This window comes from Oncorhynchus tshawytscha, linkage group LG10 (genome assembly GCF_018296145.1).
Source record: "Oncorhynchus tshawytscha isolate Ot180627B linkage group LG10, Otsh_v2.0, whole genome shotgun sequence".
NCBI lineage: Eukaryota > Metazoa > Chordata > Actinopteri > Salmoniformes > Salmonidae > Oncorhynchus > Oncorhynchus tshawytscha.
Window position 1 is genome coordinate 76184971 of NC_056438.1, and position 20414 is coordinate 76205384.

General features: G+C 41.5%; 1 protein-coding gene across 1 annotated transcript in view; it reads left to right on the top strand.

Moving 5' to 3' along the window:
- The window catches only part of LOC112236587 (retinal homeobox protein Rx2-like), a 43595-nt gene extending 35236 nt beyond the window's left edge, over positions 1 to 8359 (top strand). The window contains exon 4 of the mRNA XM_024405185.2: positions 6855 to 8359. Within this exon, the coding sequence (XP_024260953.2) occupies positions 6855 to 7349 (495 nt within the window). The 3' untranslated portion in view covers positions 7350 to 8359. The remainder of the gene's footprint in view (positions 1 to 6854) is intronic.
- Positions 8360 to 20414: the final 12055 nt, after the last annotated feature.

The window sequence follows — 20414 nt, forward strand, 5'->3', positions numbered from 1 at the left end:
GGTCAGTTGAAACTGGAACAGCAGCACGGCCAGGTGGACTGGGGACAGCAAGGAGTCATCATGTCAGGTAGTCCTGGGGCATGGTCCTAGGGCTCAGGTCAGTTGAAACTGGAACAGCAGCATGGCCAGGTGGACTGGGGACAGCAAGGAGTCATCATGTCAGGTAGTCCTGGGGCATGGTCCTAGGGCTCAGGTCCTCCGAGAGAGAGAAAGAAAGAGAGAAGGAGAGAATTAGAGAACACACACTTAGATTCACACAGGACACCGAATAGGACAGGAGAAGTACTCCAGATATAACAAACTGACCCCAGCCCCCGACACATAAACTACTGCAGCATAAATACTGGAGGCTGAGACAGGAGGGGTCAGGAGACACTGTGGCCCCATCCGAGGACACCCCGGACAGGGCCAAACAGGAAGGATATAACCCCACCCACTTTGCCAAAGCACAGCCCCCACACCACTAGAGGGATATCTTCAACCACCAACTTACCATCCTGAGACAAGGCTGAGTATAGCCCACAAAGATCTCCGCCACGGCACAACCCAAGGGGGCGCCAACACAGACAGGATGACCACAACAGTGAATCAACCCACTCAGGTGACGCACCCCCTCCAGGGACGGCATGAGAGAGCCCCAGTAAGCCAGTGACCCAGCCCCTGTAATAGGGTTAGAGGCAGAGAATCCCAGTGGAAAGAGGGGAACCGGCCAGGCAGAGACAGCAAGGGCGGTTCGTTGCTCCAGAGCCTTTCCGTTCACCTTCCCACTCCTGGGCCAGACTACACTCAATCATATGACCCACTGAAGAGATAAGTCTTCAGTAAGGACTTAAAGGTTGAGACCGAGTTTGCGTCTCTGACATGGGTAGGCAGACCGTTCCATAAAAATTGAGCTCTATAGGAGAAAGCCCTGCCTCCAGCTGTTTGCTTAGAAATTCTAGGGTCAATTAGGAGGCCTGCGTCTTGTGACCGTAGCGTACGTGTAGGTATGTACAGCAGGACCAAATCAGAGAGATAGGTAGGAGCAAGCCCATGTAATGCTTTGTAGGTTAGCAGTAAAACCTTGAAATCAGCCCTTGCTTTGACAGGAAGCCAATGTAGAGAGGCTAGCACTGGAGTAATATGATAAAAAAATTTGGTTCTAGTCAGGATTCTAGCAGCCGTATTTAGCACTAACTGAAGTTTATTTAGTGCTTTATCCGGGTAGCCGGAAAATAGAGCATTGCAGTAGTCTAACCTAGAAGTGACAAAAGCATGGATTAATTTTTCTGCATCATTTTTGGACAGAAAGTTTCTGATTTTTGCAATGTTACGTAGATGGAAAAAAGATGTCCTTGAAATGGTCTTGATATGTTCTTCAAAAGAGAGATCAGGGTCCAGAGTAACGCTGAGGTCCTTCACAGTTTTATTTGAGACGACTGTACAACCATTAAGATTAATTGTCAGATTCAACAGAAGATCTCTTTGTTTCTTGGGACCTAGAACAAGCATCTCTGTTTTGTCCGAGTTTAATAGTAGAAAGTTTGCAGCCATCCACTTCCTTATGTCTGAAACACATGCTTCTAGCGAGGGCAATTTTGGGGCTTCACCATGTTTCATTGAAATGTACAGCTGTGTGTCATCCGCATAGCAGTGAAAGTTTACATTATGTTTTCGAATAACATCCCCAAGAGGTAAAATATATAGTGAAAACAATAGTGGTCCTAAAACGGAACCTTGAGGAACACCGAAATTTACAGTTGATTTGTCAGAGGACAAACCATTCACAGAGACAAACTGATATCTTTCCGACAGATAAGATCTAAACCAGGCCAGAACATGTCCGTGTAGACCAATTTGGGTTTCCAATCTCTCCAAAAGAATGTGGTGATCGATGGTATCAAAAGCGGCACTAAGGTCTAGGAGCACGAGGACAGATGCAGAGCCTCGGTCCGATGCCATTAAAATGTCATTTACCACATTCACAAGTGCCGTCTCAGTGCTATGATGGGGTCTAAAACCAGACTGAAGCATTTATTACTACTACAACTACCACTACTAAAGTTACTACTACTACTACTAAAGTTACAACTACTATGACTACTACTACTAAAGTTACTACTACTACTGCTACCACTACTAAAGTTACTACTACTACTACTAAAGTTACTACTACTACTAAAGTTACTATTACTACTACTAAAGTTACGACTACTACTAAAACTACTACTACTACTGCTAAAGTTATTACTACTACCACTACTAAAGTTACTACTATTAATACTATTATTATTACTACCACTAATACTACTACTACTACTACTACTACTACTATTACTAGTTTCTGGCTTATTTGAGCCAGTTTCATCAGAGCGCTTGATGGTTTTTGCGACTGCACTTGAAGAAACTTTCAAAGTTCTTGACATTTTCCGGATTTACTGACCTTCATGTCTTAAAGTAATGATGGACTGTAGTTTCTCTTTACTTATTTGAGCTGTTCTTGCCATAATATGGACTTGGTCTTTTACCAAATAGGGCCATCTTCTGTATACCACCCCTACCTAGTCACAACACAACTGATTGGCTCAATCGCATTTAGGGTCACCTGCTACTGTCCTCCCTTCCACTGGCATACTGTTATGTTCAGTTCATAGGGTCTGGATGACCACTCCCTCTTTCTCTCTCCTAAAAAAATAGCTTATCCTATAAAATGAGCGATTTCCAATAGGATTTTGTGTCACCTCTATTGGAATCCCATTGAACTACTTTTGTAAATCTATCTATTGTAAATCTAAAGTAATCACAGTGGATCCTTCAGGATTATTGCAGTCCTATGGGATTTTGTGTCACCTGTATCAGAATCCTATTGGAATTCTATTGGACTACTTTTTTCCTATTGGGAATCAAAAGTAATCCTAATGAACCCTAAATGATTCTTGCAATTCCATAGGATTTCGCATCACCTCTATCAGAATCATATTGGACTACTTTTTTTTACCCATTGGAAATCAAAATGAATCCGAATGAATCCTATAGATTTTTTATAAATCTTGTAGTATTTTGTCACCCCAATCAGAATCTGAAAAAATTCTACTTTTTTAAAATTTATTGAACACCATTCAATGATAGATTGCTGTCATTAGTTACAGTACAATACAACAGCATTAATTACAAACATGTTTGTTGATTGGAAACAACAGTTTACATTTAACTATATTAATTGATGTTATATTCACCTGTAAGAAATCCTGTCCCTTACTAACGATGTCACAGCAAGCGTGAGCTCGCAGTATGAATTAGCATAACTCCAAAGTTCAGCTCACCACCTGTGGCTGTGCAAAGAATCGCCGGTTTTCTAACTGTTTTATCATTCACTGTGAGTACATTATTTGTTTCCTGACAAATTTTTCAACGTTTTAATCGTATATTGTTTGTTATAAATTACACCATTTTATGCACTCGTTTTATGCTAGCTAAAAAACAAACTTACTGTTAGCCACATTTTTCTTGTCAGTTGACTAGCTGACTAACTAAGTTGTAGCCATTTGTATCGATACACACGGCATAGCATGGCTTAACATGATCACGCCCCCAAGTAGGTACAGCCACAGGTAGAACAATGTGCCAGATATTTTATCTGATGTATAAATGTGAAGCATCTTGTTGGCATTTCTCGTCGTTGAAACATTTGTTCTCAATACAGTTTTCTGTTCCCAAAACTCGAATCTGTTGCGAACAGAGTGGACTACGTTTTGTCAATTTTACCCGTTGCCAAAGTTTTTTAAAATGGCGTTGTTTAGAAGCAGTTCAAGGGCGAATTGAGTTATTGCACACTCGCACTTCACAGAGTACGCGTTCCCTAACATAAATATGCAAATACATGCTAGAATGCCCCAATAGCATTTCACTAGCTCATGCTTGGCTCTGCCACGCTCTTTGCTTATTCTGCCCACTATGACCCACTTGTTCCCATTGGAAACGACAGGCTGTGGTCTATCTTGGGTTAGTTATAAAACATCTTTGGTGTAGCCGAAGGGTACTCCAATGTGAAATTGTCTGCATTACCCAACAACGGCTGTATGCTTGTTTTTATCGTTCTTTAAATAATATGGATATGCATGGTTGGTCATTTTTTAACATACTGTGTCGTCTTAATCAACAAACTACTTCATACATAAAAACACTATCATTCGAAACCAGGTTAGACGAACCTCATGGTTTCAGGCTATTACTCCGTGATGTTGATGGAAAGCGTATAATGCACTGTACTGAACTCTACTGAACTCTACTGTATTGAACTCTACTGTACTATACTGAACTCTACTGTATTGAACTCTAATGTACTGAACTCTACTGAACTGAACTCTACGGTACTGAACTCTACTATACTGTACTGTACTGAACTCTACTGTACTGAACTGTACTATACTGTACTGAACTGTACTGTACTGAACTCTACTGTATTGCACTCCATTGTACTAAACTCTATTGTACTGATCTGTACTGTACTGATCTCTACTTTACTGTACTGAATTCTACTGTGCTGAACTCTACTGAACTCCACTCTACTGAATTCTATTGTACTGTACTGTACTATACCGATCTCTACTTTACTGTACTGAACTCTACTGAACTGTACTCTACTGAACTCGACTCTACTGAATTATACTTTACTGTACTCCATTCTACTGAACTCTATTGTACTGAACTGTACTGTACTATACTGATATCTACTTTACTGTACTGAACTCTACTGTACTGAACTCTACTGAACTGTACTCTACTGAACTCTACTGTGCTGTATTGTGACGTACTAACTGCTGAAACATGAGGAGAATGACATTCAAATGCATGATTATGGATTTCTGTGTAATACGGATCATGGTCCTATGATGTAATTCCGTTTCCGGGTGTAAATCCTCTTCACTTACTGTAGTTCAATAACCAAAATATATTTTTTTAAACTCAAGTTGTCATGTCTGACGCGCCATTATTTCTGCAGACATTTGTTAATCTTAATTTGGAGCAGATATTTAACACAGGGACACTGGAAGTCAATCTTAAATGAATAATTGTTTATTGTCAGCAAGTTGGATAGGTCGCAGTCAAACTTAGATACATAAAGTACCGGTCTGAAATGAGCTCTAATGGGGCAGTCCCGTTAGTTCTCTTGTATACTGCAGACAAGTCATATTTGTATGATTTAGCTTATTCATCATTAACATCTGCTTCATTCATTTGACCGACCAATACTGGGTCATGCATGTGACAGACCAATATCTCACCAGGCTTCTTCTTTCTAAGCTGAGACCTTGAAACTGAGATATCGTTCGTTCTCAAAACAAGGGTCTGGGCGTACTGCCAAATTGCAGATGCTGATATTGAGGGTTTGTTCAATCACGCATGAACACAGAAATGGGTTATTAGAAAAGCACAAACAGAACACAGAAATTAATTAAATAGAAAAGCACCTACATCAATTTTTCCATCACAGTTGTCACATAAATGTCACACCCTGGCCTTAGTATTTTGTGTTTCTTTATTATTGTGGTTAGGCCAGGGTGTGACATGGGTGATTATGTGTTTGTCTTGTCTAGGGGTTTTGTAGATTGATGGGGTTGTGTTCAGTGTAGTATTCTAGGTAAGTCTATGGTTGCCGAGAGTGGTTCTCAATCAGAGGCAGGTGTTTATCGTTGTCTCTGATTGGGAACCATATTTAGGCAGCCATATTCTTTGGGTATTTCATGGGTGATTGTTTCCTGTCTCTGTGTTTTGCACCAGTTAGGACTGTTTCGGTTTTTCCACGTTTTGTATATGTATATTGTTCACGTTCTTATTAAAGATGTTCAACCATAACCACGCTGTATTTTGGTCCTTCTCTCCTTCCCAGGAAGAAAACCGTAACAATAAAAACCTGATGGATATTTCACCATAATTCCCTTACCAAAGTTTCCATCTGCACAGTTATTCCACTAAATTTGTGTTTGTACCTTTTAAGGTTGTTGGAATTGTTAAAAGATGTCCTTGTGCGTACAGTGACTTCAAAAAGTATCACACCCATTTACTTTTTCCACATTTTGTTGTGTTACAATTGAGATGTTTTTCTACTGGCCTAACTACAATACCCCATAATGTCAAAGTGGAATTATGTTTTTAGAAATGTTTACAAATTAATTTAAAAATAAAAAGCTGAAATGTATTTATACACCCAGTCACTACAAAGATACTGCCGTACTTTCTAACTCAGTTGCTGAAGAGGAAGGAAACCGCTCCGGGATTTCACCATGAGACCAATAGTGACTTTAAAACAGTGACAAAGTTTAATGACTGTTATAGGAGAAAATTGAGGATGGATCAACAACATTGTAGTTACTCCACAATACTAACCTAAACAATGGTGAAAAGAGTTGGGGTATACTTGTAATCGTTAAGATCTATGGAGTTTTTTTCAGGATAAAAAATAACTGAAATGGAGCTAAGCACAGGCAAAATCCTAGAGAAAAACCTGGTTCAGTCTGCTTTCCACCAGACACTGGGAGATGAATTCACCTTTCGGCAGGACAATGACCTACAATCTACACTGGAGTTGCTAACCATGAAGTCAATGAATGTTTCTGAGTGGCCGAGTTACAGTTTTGACTTAAATCTATTTATTTTTTATTTTCTCCCTAATTTCGTGGTATCCAATTGGTAGTTACAGTCTTGTCACACAACAAAATGTGGAATAAGTTAAGATGTATGAATACTTTCTGAAGGCCCTGTATAGTTGTATGGTTTGTTAAACGTTGTTTGGCATGCCTTTTCAAGTTAAAGCGTAATTATGTTACCTTGGAGACTACCGTAGACTAATATTACTATATCTTGTCCGTGTCCAGGTATGGTTCCAGAACCGTCGGGCTAAGTGGAGACGTCAGGAAAAGATGGACTCCAGCTCCTTGAAGCTCCACGACTCCCCCATGCTGTCCTTCAACCGGCCGTCCATGCCCTCCAACATGGGGCCCATGTCCAACCCATTACCCCTGGATCCCTGGCTGGCCTCGCCCATGTCCAGTGCCACCCCCATGCATACTATCCCTGGCTACAGGGCCCCAGGGCAGGGCCCTCACCTTCAGCCTGCCTACCCCAGCCACTCCCACAGCTTCCTCAACAGCCCCCCAGTACATGGTGTGGTGCACCAGGGGATGGTGCAAGGAATGCAAGGGAGGCAAAGCATGCAGTCAATGGCTCCGCCTCCCTACCAGTGTCACCCTAGCTTCAATGATAACTACCCTATGCATGAGGAAGTGGAACGTAGCTCCAGCATCACAGCGCTGAGGATGAAGGCTAAAGAGCACCTTCATTCCTTGGATAAAACCTGGCAGCACATGTGATCCATTGGAGAGGAGATGTTCTGTATGAAGGCTGTCAACAAAAACAAAGACGTTCTGTATAAAGATGGTCTCTATTTTCCTGGATATCAATTGAATAGGGGGGGGCACACATCCTGATGGAGAGGATATGTGGCACCTTGTCAACTTGTTGAGTGACTTGTGAAAACAGAACTGATGATCAATTTATCATCAAGCTTTGATGATAGATTTATACTCCGGATTCAATTGAACTCGCACTGTAGTGGTCTTGCGATGGCGGGCTGGATTGTTGACCAATATGTCCCCCTATCAGTGGAAAGGGACAGGAGAGACATCTAATACTGCGGAATTCCATATTAGGGCCAGGAGTTTTCCTGACCATGTGAGCTGACTACAATAAGAAATTATCCTGGCCTAGATGAGGCAATATTATGACCTGACCAGAGAAATCTCCTGGCCTAGATGAGGCCGTATGACCTGACCAGGTAAAACTCCTGGCCTAGATGAGGTAGTATGAGCTGAAACAGTGACTCCTAAAATGTTCTCAGAAGACTCAGTCCTGGCAGATCGAGGTTGAGTTGAGAAAATCCTCTATCTTGGGTAATCTGTCACGCCTGCTAATTTGGTCGGACAACCGTACCACTTAACACCTAATTAACAGTTTTTAAAGCGATTAACCTCGGGTTAACAATTGAAGGACAGCTGCCCTCAGAGTCTCCCTGAAACCCCTTAGATCCTATTCAAGGCCTGATAGTCAGTCACATCCTTTCCTCCTTTCCTTTCCTAATTTCCTTTCCTCACCTTTCCTCCTTTTCTATTCTTCTCCCACTGTTTTACAGAAATGCTGCTAGATTGTTAGTTTCTGTTCATACACACACCACACTAGGATTTATACATTAGAGTGCCTGACAGACTACTACATGTGTGCTGGTGTACAGCGTTGGGGTTAACCTCTCTGGCACCAGTGGGACGGTAGCATCCCACCTCGACAACAGCCAGTGAAATTGCAGGGCGCCAAATTCAAAACTACAGAAATCCCATAATTACAATTCCTCAGACATACAAGTATTTTATACCATTTTAAAGATGAACTTGTTGTAAATCCAGCCACAGTGTCCGATTTCAAAAAGGCTTTACGACGAAAGCACACCAAACGATTATGTTAGGTCAGCACATAGTCACAGAAAAACACAGCCATTTTTCCAGCCAAAGAGAGGAGAAATAGAGATAAAATTAATCACTAACCTTTGATGATCTTCATCAGATGACACTCATAGGACTTCATGTTACATGTATGTTTTATTTGATAAAGTTCATATTTATATCCAAAAATCTCCGTTTACATTGGCGCATTATGTTCAGTAGTTCCAAAACATCTGGTGATTTTGCAGAGAGCCACATCAATTTACATAAATACTCATAATAAACATTGCTAAAAGATACAAGTGTTATCCATGGAATTTTAGATCCACTTCTACTTAATGCAACCGCTGTGTCAGATTTAAAAGAAACTTTATGGAAAAAGCACACCATGCAATAATCTGAGTACAGCGCTCAGACACAAAAACAAGCCATACAGATATCCGCCATGTTGTGGAGTCAACAGAAGTCAGAAATAGCATTATAAATATTCACTTACCTTTGATGATCTTCATCAGAATGCACTCCCAGGAATTCCAGTTCCACAATAAATGTTTGTTTTGTTCGATAAAGTCCATCATTTATGTCCAAAAACCTCCTTTTTGTTCGCGCATTTAGCCCAGTAATCCAAATTCGTGAGGCGCGATCACAAATTCATTAGGTCCAGGCAAAGTCAAAAAGTTCTGTTACAGTCCGTAGAAACATGTCAAACGATGTATAGAATCAATATTTAGGATGTTTTTAACATACATCTTCAATAATGTTCCAACCGGAGAATTCCTTTGTCTTCACAAATGCAATGGAACGCAGGTCGCTCTCACGTGTGCTCGCGTGATCAGCTCATGCCACTCTGGCAGACCCCTGACTCAATTAGCTCTCATTCCCCCTCCTTCACAGTAGAAGCCTCAAACAAGGTTCTAAAGATTGTTGACATCTAGTGGAAGCCTTATAAAGTGCAATATGACCCCATAGACACTGTATATTTGATAGGCAATGAGTTGAAAAACTACAAACCTCAGATTTCCCACTTCCTGGTTGAATTTTTTCTCAGGTTTTTGCCTGCCATATGAGTTATGTTATACTCACAGACATCATTCAAACAGTTTTAGAAACTTCCGAGTGGTTTCTATCCAAATCTACTAATTATATGCATATTCTAGCTTTTATAGCTGAGTAGCAGGCAGTTTACTCTGGGCACCTTTTTATCCAGGCTACTCAATACTGCCCCCCAGTCCCAAAGAAGTTAATTCCATTTCAATTCAGTCAAATCCTAATTTCCTGAAATTCCAAAGCATTGAAGAAAATTTGAATTGAAATTTGAGTTTACTTCCTAAATTCTCAAAATGCAACCCAACCCTGTGCACTACCACACATGTGATAGTCTGTCATAAATCCTTCTAACACATCCCATTAGTTAGTGCTGCTTCTTGATGTATTGTTGACAACAGGGGAGGCAGGCAGTCTCTTCATCTTAGTGCTGTTCTGTTTTTACATGGCTTAAAGCAGTCAGCAGTACAATAACTAAGCGTTTTCCCTGCCCCTGTTTCAGAGGAATGGGGCTGGAGTAATGTAACCACTCTCAAGTTCATAGACAGAGCTATGGATGCAAGTTTTCACTGTGTTTTGAGGCTATATAGTGTTTGTTTACATTGACTTTGTTTACAAACGTTGGAGTAAAACAGTCTTATATTTTGGGTTCTGACGAGGTACGGCAGTTGAACTAAGCTCATTAGGAATAAGAGATATATTTTTTTTGAAGAATCAATGGGTACATATCATTAATGTATAAGTCCAAAAATGGATGTAGAAACTGCTGATTGCCCCTTTAAGTGGCAGCAGTTACTATAGGGCACGGCAAGTAGAAGAGGGTGTTCTTTCTATGCATTATGGTTATTCGGAAATGAGGGGTCACATACTGTGTGCGTGTGTGTGTGCGTGTGTGTGTGTGTGTTTCTGTGTGTGTGTGTGCGCGTGCGTGTAGCCCCAGAATGAGAGCTGCCTGCTTGTCTGATGTAACACTTCAGTGGGTTGACTGATTCATTGTTCAGGACTATTGATTCTCCTCTTGGTCTGAAGCTCCTGGAACCAAACGGTTAGAGAGGTTTAGAGGCTGGACTAACTAATGGTCATTAAATCCACCAGAACAGGGTTGGGGTCAATTCAAATAATAATAAAACAAACTTTAAAAAGTTTTGATACACATACACACAGCTTCTACTTTTCAGTCTATTGAGAAGTCACTGAAAATATATGCCCTTTGTTCAGTTTACTTCTTGTTTGACTGCCTTCAACCCTGCACCTGAAATCCTGAGGAAAGCACCTTGCTGTTGAAACATTGGTTAACTAGTATTAAATGTTTTACATTTTAGCCATAGAGTGTAGTTACCTTATTTTTCTCGTAAAACCCACCAAACCCTGGGCCCTCTTGTGGAGTTACATCTGGAAATATATCAAAAATACGGAGATCAACATTATGATTCTATATTTTCAAAAGAAAACATTCATGAGATACTTCTTGATACATTCCTACACACAGAAGTGCATTTTGTATTTTTGTGGGATATAATAGTTAGTAAAAGCCAAAGATGTTTAAATTTTTTTTTTACTGGACCCCCCCCCCTAAATCTATTAAGTATTTGTAAAACATTGTCTAATATACACTGCGTGTACAAATCATTAAGGACACCTTCATAATATTGAGATGCACCCCCACCTACAAGGTGTTGAAAGCGTTCCGCAGGGATTCTGGCCCACGTTGACTCCAATGCTTCCCATTGTTGTCTCAAGTTGGCTGGATGTCCTTTGGGTGGTGGACTATTCTTGATACAGACGGTAAACTTTTGAGTTTGAAAAACCCAACAGCATTGCAGTTCTTGACACAAACCGGTGCACCTGGCACCTACTACCATACCCCATTCATAGGCACTTACAGTTGATGTCGGAAATTTAAATACACCTTAGCCAAATACATTTAAAGTCCGTTTTTCACAATTCCTGACATTTAATCCGAGTAAAAATGCCCTGTTTTAGGTCAGTTAGGATCACCACTTTATTTTAAGAATGTGAAATGTCAGAATAATAATAGAGAGAATGATTTATTTCAGCTTCTAATTCTTTCATCACATTCCCAGTGGGTCAGAAGTTTACATGCACTCAAATAATATTTGGTAGCATTGCCTTTAAATTGTTTAACTTGGGTCAAACATTTTGGGTAGCCTTCCACAAGCTTCCCACAATAAGTTGGGTGAATTATGGCCCATCCCTCCTGACAGAGCTGGTGTAACTGAGTCAGGTTTGTAGGCCTCCTTGCTCGCACACACTTTTTCAGTTCTGCCCACAAATTTTCTATACGATTGAGGTCAGGGCTTTGTGATGGCCACTCCAATACAACTTGGTTGTCCTTAAGCCATTTTGCCACAACTTTGGAAGTATGCTTGGGGTCATTGTCCATTTGGAAGACCCATTTGCGACCAAGCTTTAACTTCCTGACTGAAGTCTTGAGATGTTGCTTCAATATATCCACATCATCCACCTTCCTCATGAAGCCATCTAATTTGTGAAGTGCACCAGTCCCTCCTGCAGCAAAGCACCCCCACAACATGATGCTGCCACCCCCATGCTTCACGGTTGGGATGGTGTTCTTCGGCTTGCAAACCTCCACCTTTTTCCTCCAAACATAACGTTGGTCATTACGGCCAAACAGTTCTATTTTTGTTTCATCAGACCAGAGGACATTTCTCCAAAAAGTATGATCTTTGCCCCCATGTGCAGTTGCCAACTGTAGTCTGGCTTTTTTATGGCGGTTTTGGAGCAGTGGCTTCTTCCTTGCTGAGAGGCCTTTCAGGTTATGTCAATATAGGATTCGTTTTTACTGTGGATATAGATACTTTTGTACCTGTTTCCTCCAGCATCTTTATAAGGTCCTTTGCCATTGTCCTGGAATGATTTGCACTTTTCGCACCAAAGTACGTTTATCTCTAGGAAACAGAACGCATCTCCTTCTTGAGCTGTATGTGGTCCCATGGTGTTTATACATGCGTACTATTGTTTGTACAGATGAATGTGGTACCTTCAGGCATTTGGAAATTGCTCCTAAGGATGAGCCAGACTTGTGGAGGTCTACATTTTTTTTGGAGTTCTTGGCTGATTTCTTTTGATTTTCCCATGATGTGAAGCAAAGAGGCACTGAGTTTGAAGGTAGGCCTTGAAATACATCCACAGTTACACCTCCAATTGACTCAAATGATGTCAATTCACAAATCAGAAGCTTAGTGTATGTAAACTTCTGACCCACTGGAATTGTGATTAAGTGAAATAATTTGTCTGTAAACAATTGTTGGAAAAATACTTGTGTCATGGTCAAAGTAGATGTCCTAACCGACTTGCCATAACTATAGTTTGTAAACAAGAAATTTGTGGAGTGGTTGAAAAACGAGTTTTAATGACCCCAACCTAAGTGTATGTGAACTTCTGACTTCAACTGTAAATGTTTTGTGTTGCCCATTCACCCTTTGAATGGCACACAGACACAATCCATCTCTCAAGGCTTAAAAATCTTTAACCTGTCTCCTCCCCTTCATCTACACTGATTAAAGTGGTTTAAAAAAGGTGATAAGGGAGCATAGCTTTCACCTGGGTTCACCTGGTCAGTCTATGTCATGGAAAGAGCAGGTGTTCTTAATGTTTTGTAAACTCTGTGTACTGTTCAACTCGATTCTCTGTTTGTAATCATTTGTAATGCATTTTCTGTGCTGTACCTTGAATTCATTTATTTACATTTTGACATTATTTGTGTTGTATTTAGATTCAATGTTCTTTGATTGTAATAAAAACACACTAGAAACAGTGTGACAGAAGTTCCTCCCAGCAACTTGTATATTTTCCTTTAAAATGTACAACTCTCTAGACTACTCTGAACATGACTGGATGCTGGTAATGAGTGTGTCTGCTGGACAATGGCACCATGTCAGCCTTGGCAGGAAGGGACTGGTTGGGGATTAGGGCTGAGAGGGAGCAGTGAGCTTTTGTGTCTCTGCAGCCTGGTGCATGGAGACCTGCCAGCCTGTTAGGCAGATGAAGCTCCACTCCATCAGGCCTCCCCAGGGGTGTCAGGAGGCATGGGGGGGAGGGGTGGGGGGGGCTATACCATGTGTGGGTCACTGTAGCGGGTGTGTGTGTGTGTGTGTGTGAGTGTGATCTCCCCATAGTTCAGGACAGATGGAAGGTCATTTCTAGGTCAGTAACTTGTCAAAGTAGAGTTATGGGTGATGAGTTATTTATTGATTTTATTATATCAAACTGAGATCCAACTATGCCTTAACCACCTGTTCGAATGGAGTGTAATACATTCCTTTCACCACAGGGTTTGGTACTTGCCCAACATTAAAGGGATAACTCCGCCAGTCTTCATATTTAGATATTTGTTTTTCTCACCTTGAAAGCAATCCATGGACAAGGTATTGAATGCAATCCATACTTTGTGATTTATTTAAGCTAGCCACCGCCATCCCAATTCCCCATGTAAGCCCCTAAGTCACAATGTGGAGAGATACCAGAACAGAACACCTGTAACTACAATACCACTTGTTAATTAACCAGCCACATTAATGATGTTGTGTTGTGCTTGGCGGTACGAGGCCCTCAGTGGTCTGGGGCCAGTCTGCAGTGAACAGGACTGACAGAGGACGTGTCATAATAAGGAAGAGAATAATAATAATAATAATAATAAGGAAGAGAATAAGAAGAATGATAAGGAAGAGAATAAGAATAATAATAAGGAAGAGAATAATAATAATAAGGAAGAGAATAATAATAACAATAAGGAAGAGAATAATAACAATAAGGAAGAGAATAATAATAATAAGGAAGAGAATAATAATAATAAGGAAGAGAATAATAATAATAAGGAAGAGAAGAAATAATAAGGAAGAGAATAATAATAATAAGGAAGAGAATAAGAATAATAATAAGGAAGAGAATAAGAATAATAAGGAAGAGAATAAGAATAATAAGGAAGAGAATAATAATAATAATAAGGAAGAGAATAATAATAATAATAATAATAAGGAAGAGAATAATAATAAGGAAGAGAATAATAATAATAAGGAAGAGGTGTCACACCCTGGCCTTAGTTATCTGTGTTTTCTTTATTATGTTGGTTAGGCCAGGGTTTAACATGGGTGATTTATTGTGTTTCGTCTTGTCTAGGGGTTTATTAGATTTATGGGGTTGTGTTCAGTGTAGTTGTCTAGGTAAGTTTAAGGTTGCCTAGAGTGGTTCTCAATCAGAGGCAGGTGTTTATCGTTGTCTCTGATTGGGAACCATATTTAGGCAGCCATATTCTTTGGGTATTTTGTGGGTGGTTGTCTCCTCTGTCAGTGTTTGTGCCACACGGGACTGTTTTCGGGTTTTCACATTTCTTGTTTTTATATTCTGTTCATGTACAGTTTCTCTGATTAAAGAACCATGAACTTTAACCACGCTGCATATTGGTCCTCCGATCCTTCTCGCCTCTCCTCTTTGGAAGAAGAGGAGGAAATCCCTTACAAGAGGAGCGTTATTAATGTGGTCTGATTAAGAATGCTTTTCAAAAGAGACACTCACTGGTTCTGGGCTCTGAACGTTAGCGTTGACTTAATTTGTGATTTTGATGCCTGGCGCCAGTTTACTTGTCTTCTGTGGAGATGTTCACTGTGTCAATCAGAGAGGACCAGATTGAGGGAAAAATCTAACACCATCGAGGATGCTTGTACATTTTTTCCCCCCCAGTTTACAAAACCTTGGCTACATTTATTTGAAAACAAAGATATTATAACTCAGTGAGAATAGTGAAGCAATGGTCCTACACCCTTTTTGCTACATATACAGAGCATTCTGAAAGTATTCCGACCCCTTGACTTTCCCACATTTTGTTACGTTACAGAATTATTCTTAAAGTGATTCAATTGTTTTTTCCCTCATTAATCTACACACAATACCCCATAATGACTAAGCAAAATAAGGTTTTAATTTTGGGGGGGTGCATAAAAAAAGGAAATATCACATTTACACAAGTATTCAGACCCTTTACTCAGTACTTGGAAGCACCTTTGGCAGCGATTACAGCCTCAAGTCTTCTTGGGTATGACACTACAAGCTTGGCACATCTGTATTTGAGGAGTTTCTCCCATTTTTCTCTGCTGATCCTCAAGCTCTGTCAGGTTGGATGGGGAGTGTCACTGCACAGCTATTTTCAGGTCTCTCCAGAGATGTTCGATTGGGTTCAAGTCCGGGCTCTGGCTGGGCCACTCAAGGACAGAGACTTGTCCCGAAGCCACTCCCGCGTTGTCTTGGCTGTGTGCTTAGGGTCGTCCTGTTGGAAGGTGAACCTTAACCCCAGTCTGAGGTCATGAGCGCTTTGGAGCAGGTTTTCATCAAGGATCTCCCTGTACTTTGCTCCGTTCATCTCTGCCTTGATCCTGACTAGTCTCCCAGTCCCTGCCGCTAAAAAAGATCCCCACAGCATCATACCACCACCATGCTTCACCGTAGAGATGGTGCCAGGTTTCCTTCAGACGTGATGCTTGGCATTCGGGCCAAAAAGTTCCATCTTGGTTTCATCAGACCAGAGAATCTTGTTTCTCATGGTCTGAGAGTCTTCAGGTGCCTTTTGGCAAACTCCATGTGGGCTGTTATGTGCCTTTTACTGAAGAGTGGCTTCCGTCTGTCCATAAAGGCCTGATTGGTGGAGTGCTGCAGAGATGGTTGTCCTTGTGGAAGGTTCTCCCATCTCCACAGAGGAACTCTGGAGCTTTGTCAGAGCGACCACCGGGTTCTTGGTCAGCTCCCTGACCAAGGGCCGTATCTCCCAATTGCTCAGTTCGGCCGGGCAGCAGATCTGTGCCTCGACACAATCCTTCCTGTCTCGGAGCTCAACAGACAATTCCTTTGACCTCATGCCTTGTGAGGATCAGGTGATGAGTGGCTAATATGCCTATGCCTCCTGTCCTGCTAGCTAACGTTCAATTGCTGGAAAATAGGTGGGACGAACTTAAAGCACGTATATCCTACCAACGGGACATTAAAAACTGTAATATCTTATCCCTCACTGACTCGTGGCTGAACGACGAAATTAAGAACATACAGCTGGTGGCTTATACATTCTTACGGCAGGATAGAACAGCAGCCTCTGGTAAGACACGGAGCGGGGGCCTATGCATATATACAGTGGGGAGAACAAGTAGTTGATACACTGCCGATTTTGCAGGTTTTCCTACTTACAAAGCATGTAGAGGTCTATAATTTTTATCATAGGTACACTTCAACTGTGAGAGACGGAATCTAAAACAAAAATCCAGAAAATCACATTGTAAGGGTAGCACAGCCTAGAGCTTCCCAGTGACATGAGCCTTCCAAATGAGCGAAATCACTTCCATGCTCGCTTCGAGGCAAGTAACACTGAAACATGCATGAGAGCATCAGCTATTCCGGACGACTGTGTGATCACTCTACGCAGCCGATGTCAGACCTTTAAACAGGTCAACATTCACAAGGCCACAGGGCCAGACGGATTACCAGGATGTGTACTCCGAGCATGCGCTGACCAACTGGCAAGTGTCTTTAATGACATGTTCAGCCTCTCCCTGTCTGAGTCTGTAATACCAGCATGTTTCAAGCAGACCACCATAGTCCCATTGCCCAAGAACATTAAAGTAACCTGCCTAAATGACTACCGACCCGTAGCACTCACGTCTGTAGCCATTAAATGCTTTGAAAGGCTGGTCATGGCTCACATCAACACCATTATCCCAGAAACCCGAGACCCACTCCAATTTGCATACCACACCAACAAATCTGCAAATGATGCAATCTCTATTGCACACCACACTGCCCTTTCACACCTGGACAAAAGGAACACCTATGTGAGAATGCTATTCATTGACTGCAGCTCAGCGTTCAACACCATAGTGCCCTCAAAGCTCATCACTAAGCTAAGGACCCTGGGACTAAACACATTCCTCTGCATCTGGATCCTGGACTTCCTGATGGGCCTCCCCCTGGTGGTAAGGGTAGGTAACAACACATCCACCACGCTGATCCTCAACACAGGGGCCCCTCAGGGGTGCATGCTCAGTTCTCTCCTGTACTCCCTGTTCACTCATGACTGCACGGCCAGGCATGACTCCAACACCATCATTGAGTTTGCTGATGACACAACAGTGGTAGGCCTGATCACCGACAACGATGAGATAACCTGTAGGGAGAAGGTCAGAGACCTGACCGTGTGGTGCAAGGACAACAACCTCTCCCTCAACGTAATCAAGACAAATTAGATGATTGTGGACTACAGGAAAAGGAGGAATGAGCACGCCCACATTCTCATCGACGGGGCTGTAGTTGAGCAGGTTGAGAGCTTCAAGTTCCTTGGTGTCCGCATCACCAACAAACTAACATGGTCTAAGCACACCAAGACAGGCGTGAAGAGGGCACAACAAAACCTATTCCCCCTCAGGAGACTGAAAAGATTTGGCATGGGTCCTCAGATCCTCAAAAGGTTTTACAGCTGCACCATCGAGAGCATCCTGACGGGTTGCATCACTGCCTGGTATGGCAACTGCTCGGCCTCTGACCGCAAGGTACTACAGAGGGTCGTGCGTACAGCCCAGTACATAACCGGGGCCAAGTTTCCTACCATCCAGGACCTCTATACCAGGCGGTGTCAGAGGAAGGTCCTAAAAATTGTCAACGACTCCAGCCACCCTAGTTATAGACTTTTCTCTCTGCTACCACATGGCAAGCGGTACTGGAGCGCCAAGTCTAGGTCCAAGAGAATCCTAAACAGCTTCTACCCCCCAAGCCATAAGACTCCTGAACAGCTAATATAATGGCCACCCAGACTACTTGCATTGCCCCCTTCTTCGCTGCTGCTACTCTGATCAATGGAAACAGGATGCACCTGAGATCAATTTGGAGTCTCATATCACTCATATCTGAAGACTTATGTAAATAAGGTATTTCTGTTTAAAAACAAATTCTGAATTAGCTAAAATGTAAAACAAAAAAATGTTTTTGCTTTGTCATTATGAGGTATTGTGTGTAGATAGATGAGGAAGAAAAATAATTGAATCATTTTTAGAATAAGGCTGTAACGTAACAAAATGTGGAGAAAGTCAAGGGGTCTGAGTACTTTCCGAATGCACTACATTTGACATATTGTTGTGGTTCATTTCTTTAATCTCAAATGAGGAGAGACAAACTGATCACACAAGTCAGAGTTATACTTAAACTAAATCTTGAATCACTTTTTAATAATAGTGCAGGCCAATACAACGCACACACATAAAGGGAATCGATTGAGTGCTCTATCATAATGTTGGCTGGTCGACGATTCACGGTCAAATGATTCGTTGAGAGCACCGGGACAAAAGTACAAAGGTCTTTTATGGCCAAGATACACCACTTTCAACCTACATGACGAACAACAGATCTATAGAATGGGTCACAAGGTTAAGATTTGTATGAAAGATACCTATAATACATAGCAGACAGTATCTGCTGTGTCAACAGTTTTCATTGTATAGACCAGTGTTCGTCCCTCCGACTCCAAACTGGAGCCATCTCTCCCCGGTAGGGTATAGAAAAGCAACATTAATCCATGCTCTGGAATGCTCTTTAGGTTTTATCACTCAAAATACATTGTAATTTTCCTGTCAGTGTTATCTCCCATCCTCAGTAGAACACACACACACAATAGTTAAGAATACTCTATTCTGTCGAATAAAATAACCATTTGATAAAAGTATTACAACATAATCTTGCAATTTTTCCTCTCACAATATACATTTGACATGTTATTACTGAACAAAAATATAAATGCAACATGTAACAATTTCAATGATATTACTGAGTTACAGTTCATATAAGGATATCAGTCAATTTAAATGGATAAATTAAGACCTACTCTATGGATTTCACATGACTGGGCGGGGGCTTAGTCGTGGGTAGCCACTGGGAAGCCAGAGCCAGCCAATCAAAATGTGTTTTTCCCTACAAAAGAGCTTTATTACAGACAGAAATTCTCCTCAGTTTCATCAGCTGTCCGGGTGGCTGGTCTCAGACGATCCCGCAGGTGAAGAAGCTGGATGTGGAGGTCCTGGGATGGCATGGTTACATGTGGTCTGCGGTTGTGAGGCCAGTTGGACATACTGCCAAATTTTCTAAAACAACATTGGAGGTGGCTTATGGTAGAGAAATGAACATTCAATTCCCTGGCTACAGTTCTGGTGAGGACCACCACTTTACATGTTGCCTTTATATTTTTGTTCAGTATACAGTACCAGTCAAAAGTTTGGACACACCTACTCATTCAAGGGTTTTTCTTTATTTTTACTATTTTCTACATTGTAGAATAATAGTGAAGGCATCAACACTATGAAATAACACATGGAATCATGTAGTAACTAAAAAAGTGTTAATCAACAAATCAAAATATATTTTACATTTGAGATTCTTCAAAGTAGCCACCCTTTGCCTTGATGACGGCTTTGCACACGCTTGTTATTCTCTCAACCAGCCTCATGAGGTAGTCACCTGGAATGCATTTCACCTAATAGGTGTGCCTTGTTAATTTGTGGAATTCATTGATTTATTAATGTGTTTGAGCCAACCACTGTGTCTTTGTGAGACGCAGAGTAGGTGGAAGGATGATCTCCGCATGTGTGGTTCCCACCGTGAAGCATGGAGGATGAGGTGTGATGGTGCTTTGATGGTGACACTGTGATTTATTTAGAATTTAAGGCACACTTAACAGGCATGGCTACCACAGCATTCTGAAGCAATATGCCATCCCATCAGGTTTGCGCTTAGTGGGACTAGTGGGACTTAGTGAAGCTAGTTGAGAGAATGCCAAGAGTCTTCCTTTTTTGTGGCGGTCCTCATGAGAGCCAGTTTCATCACAGTGCTTGATAG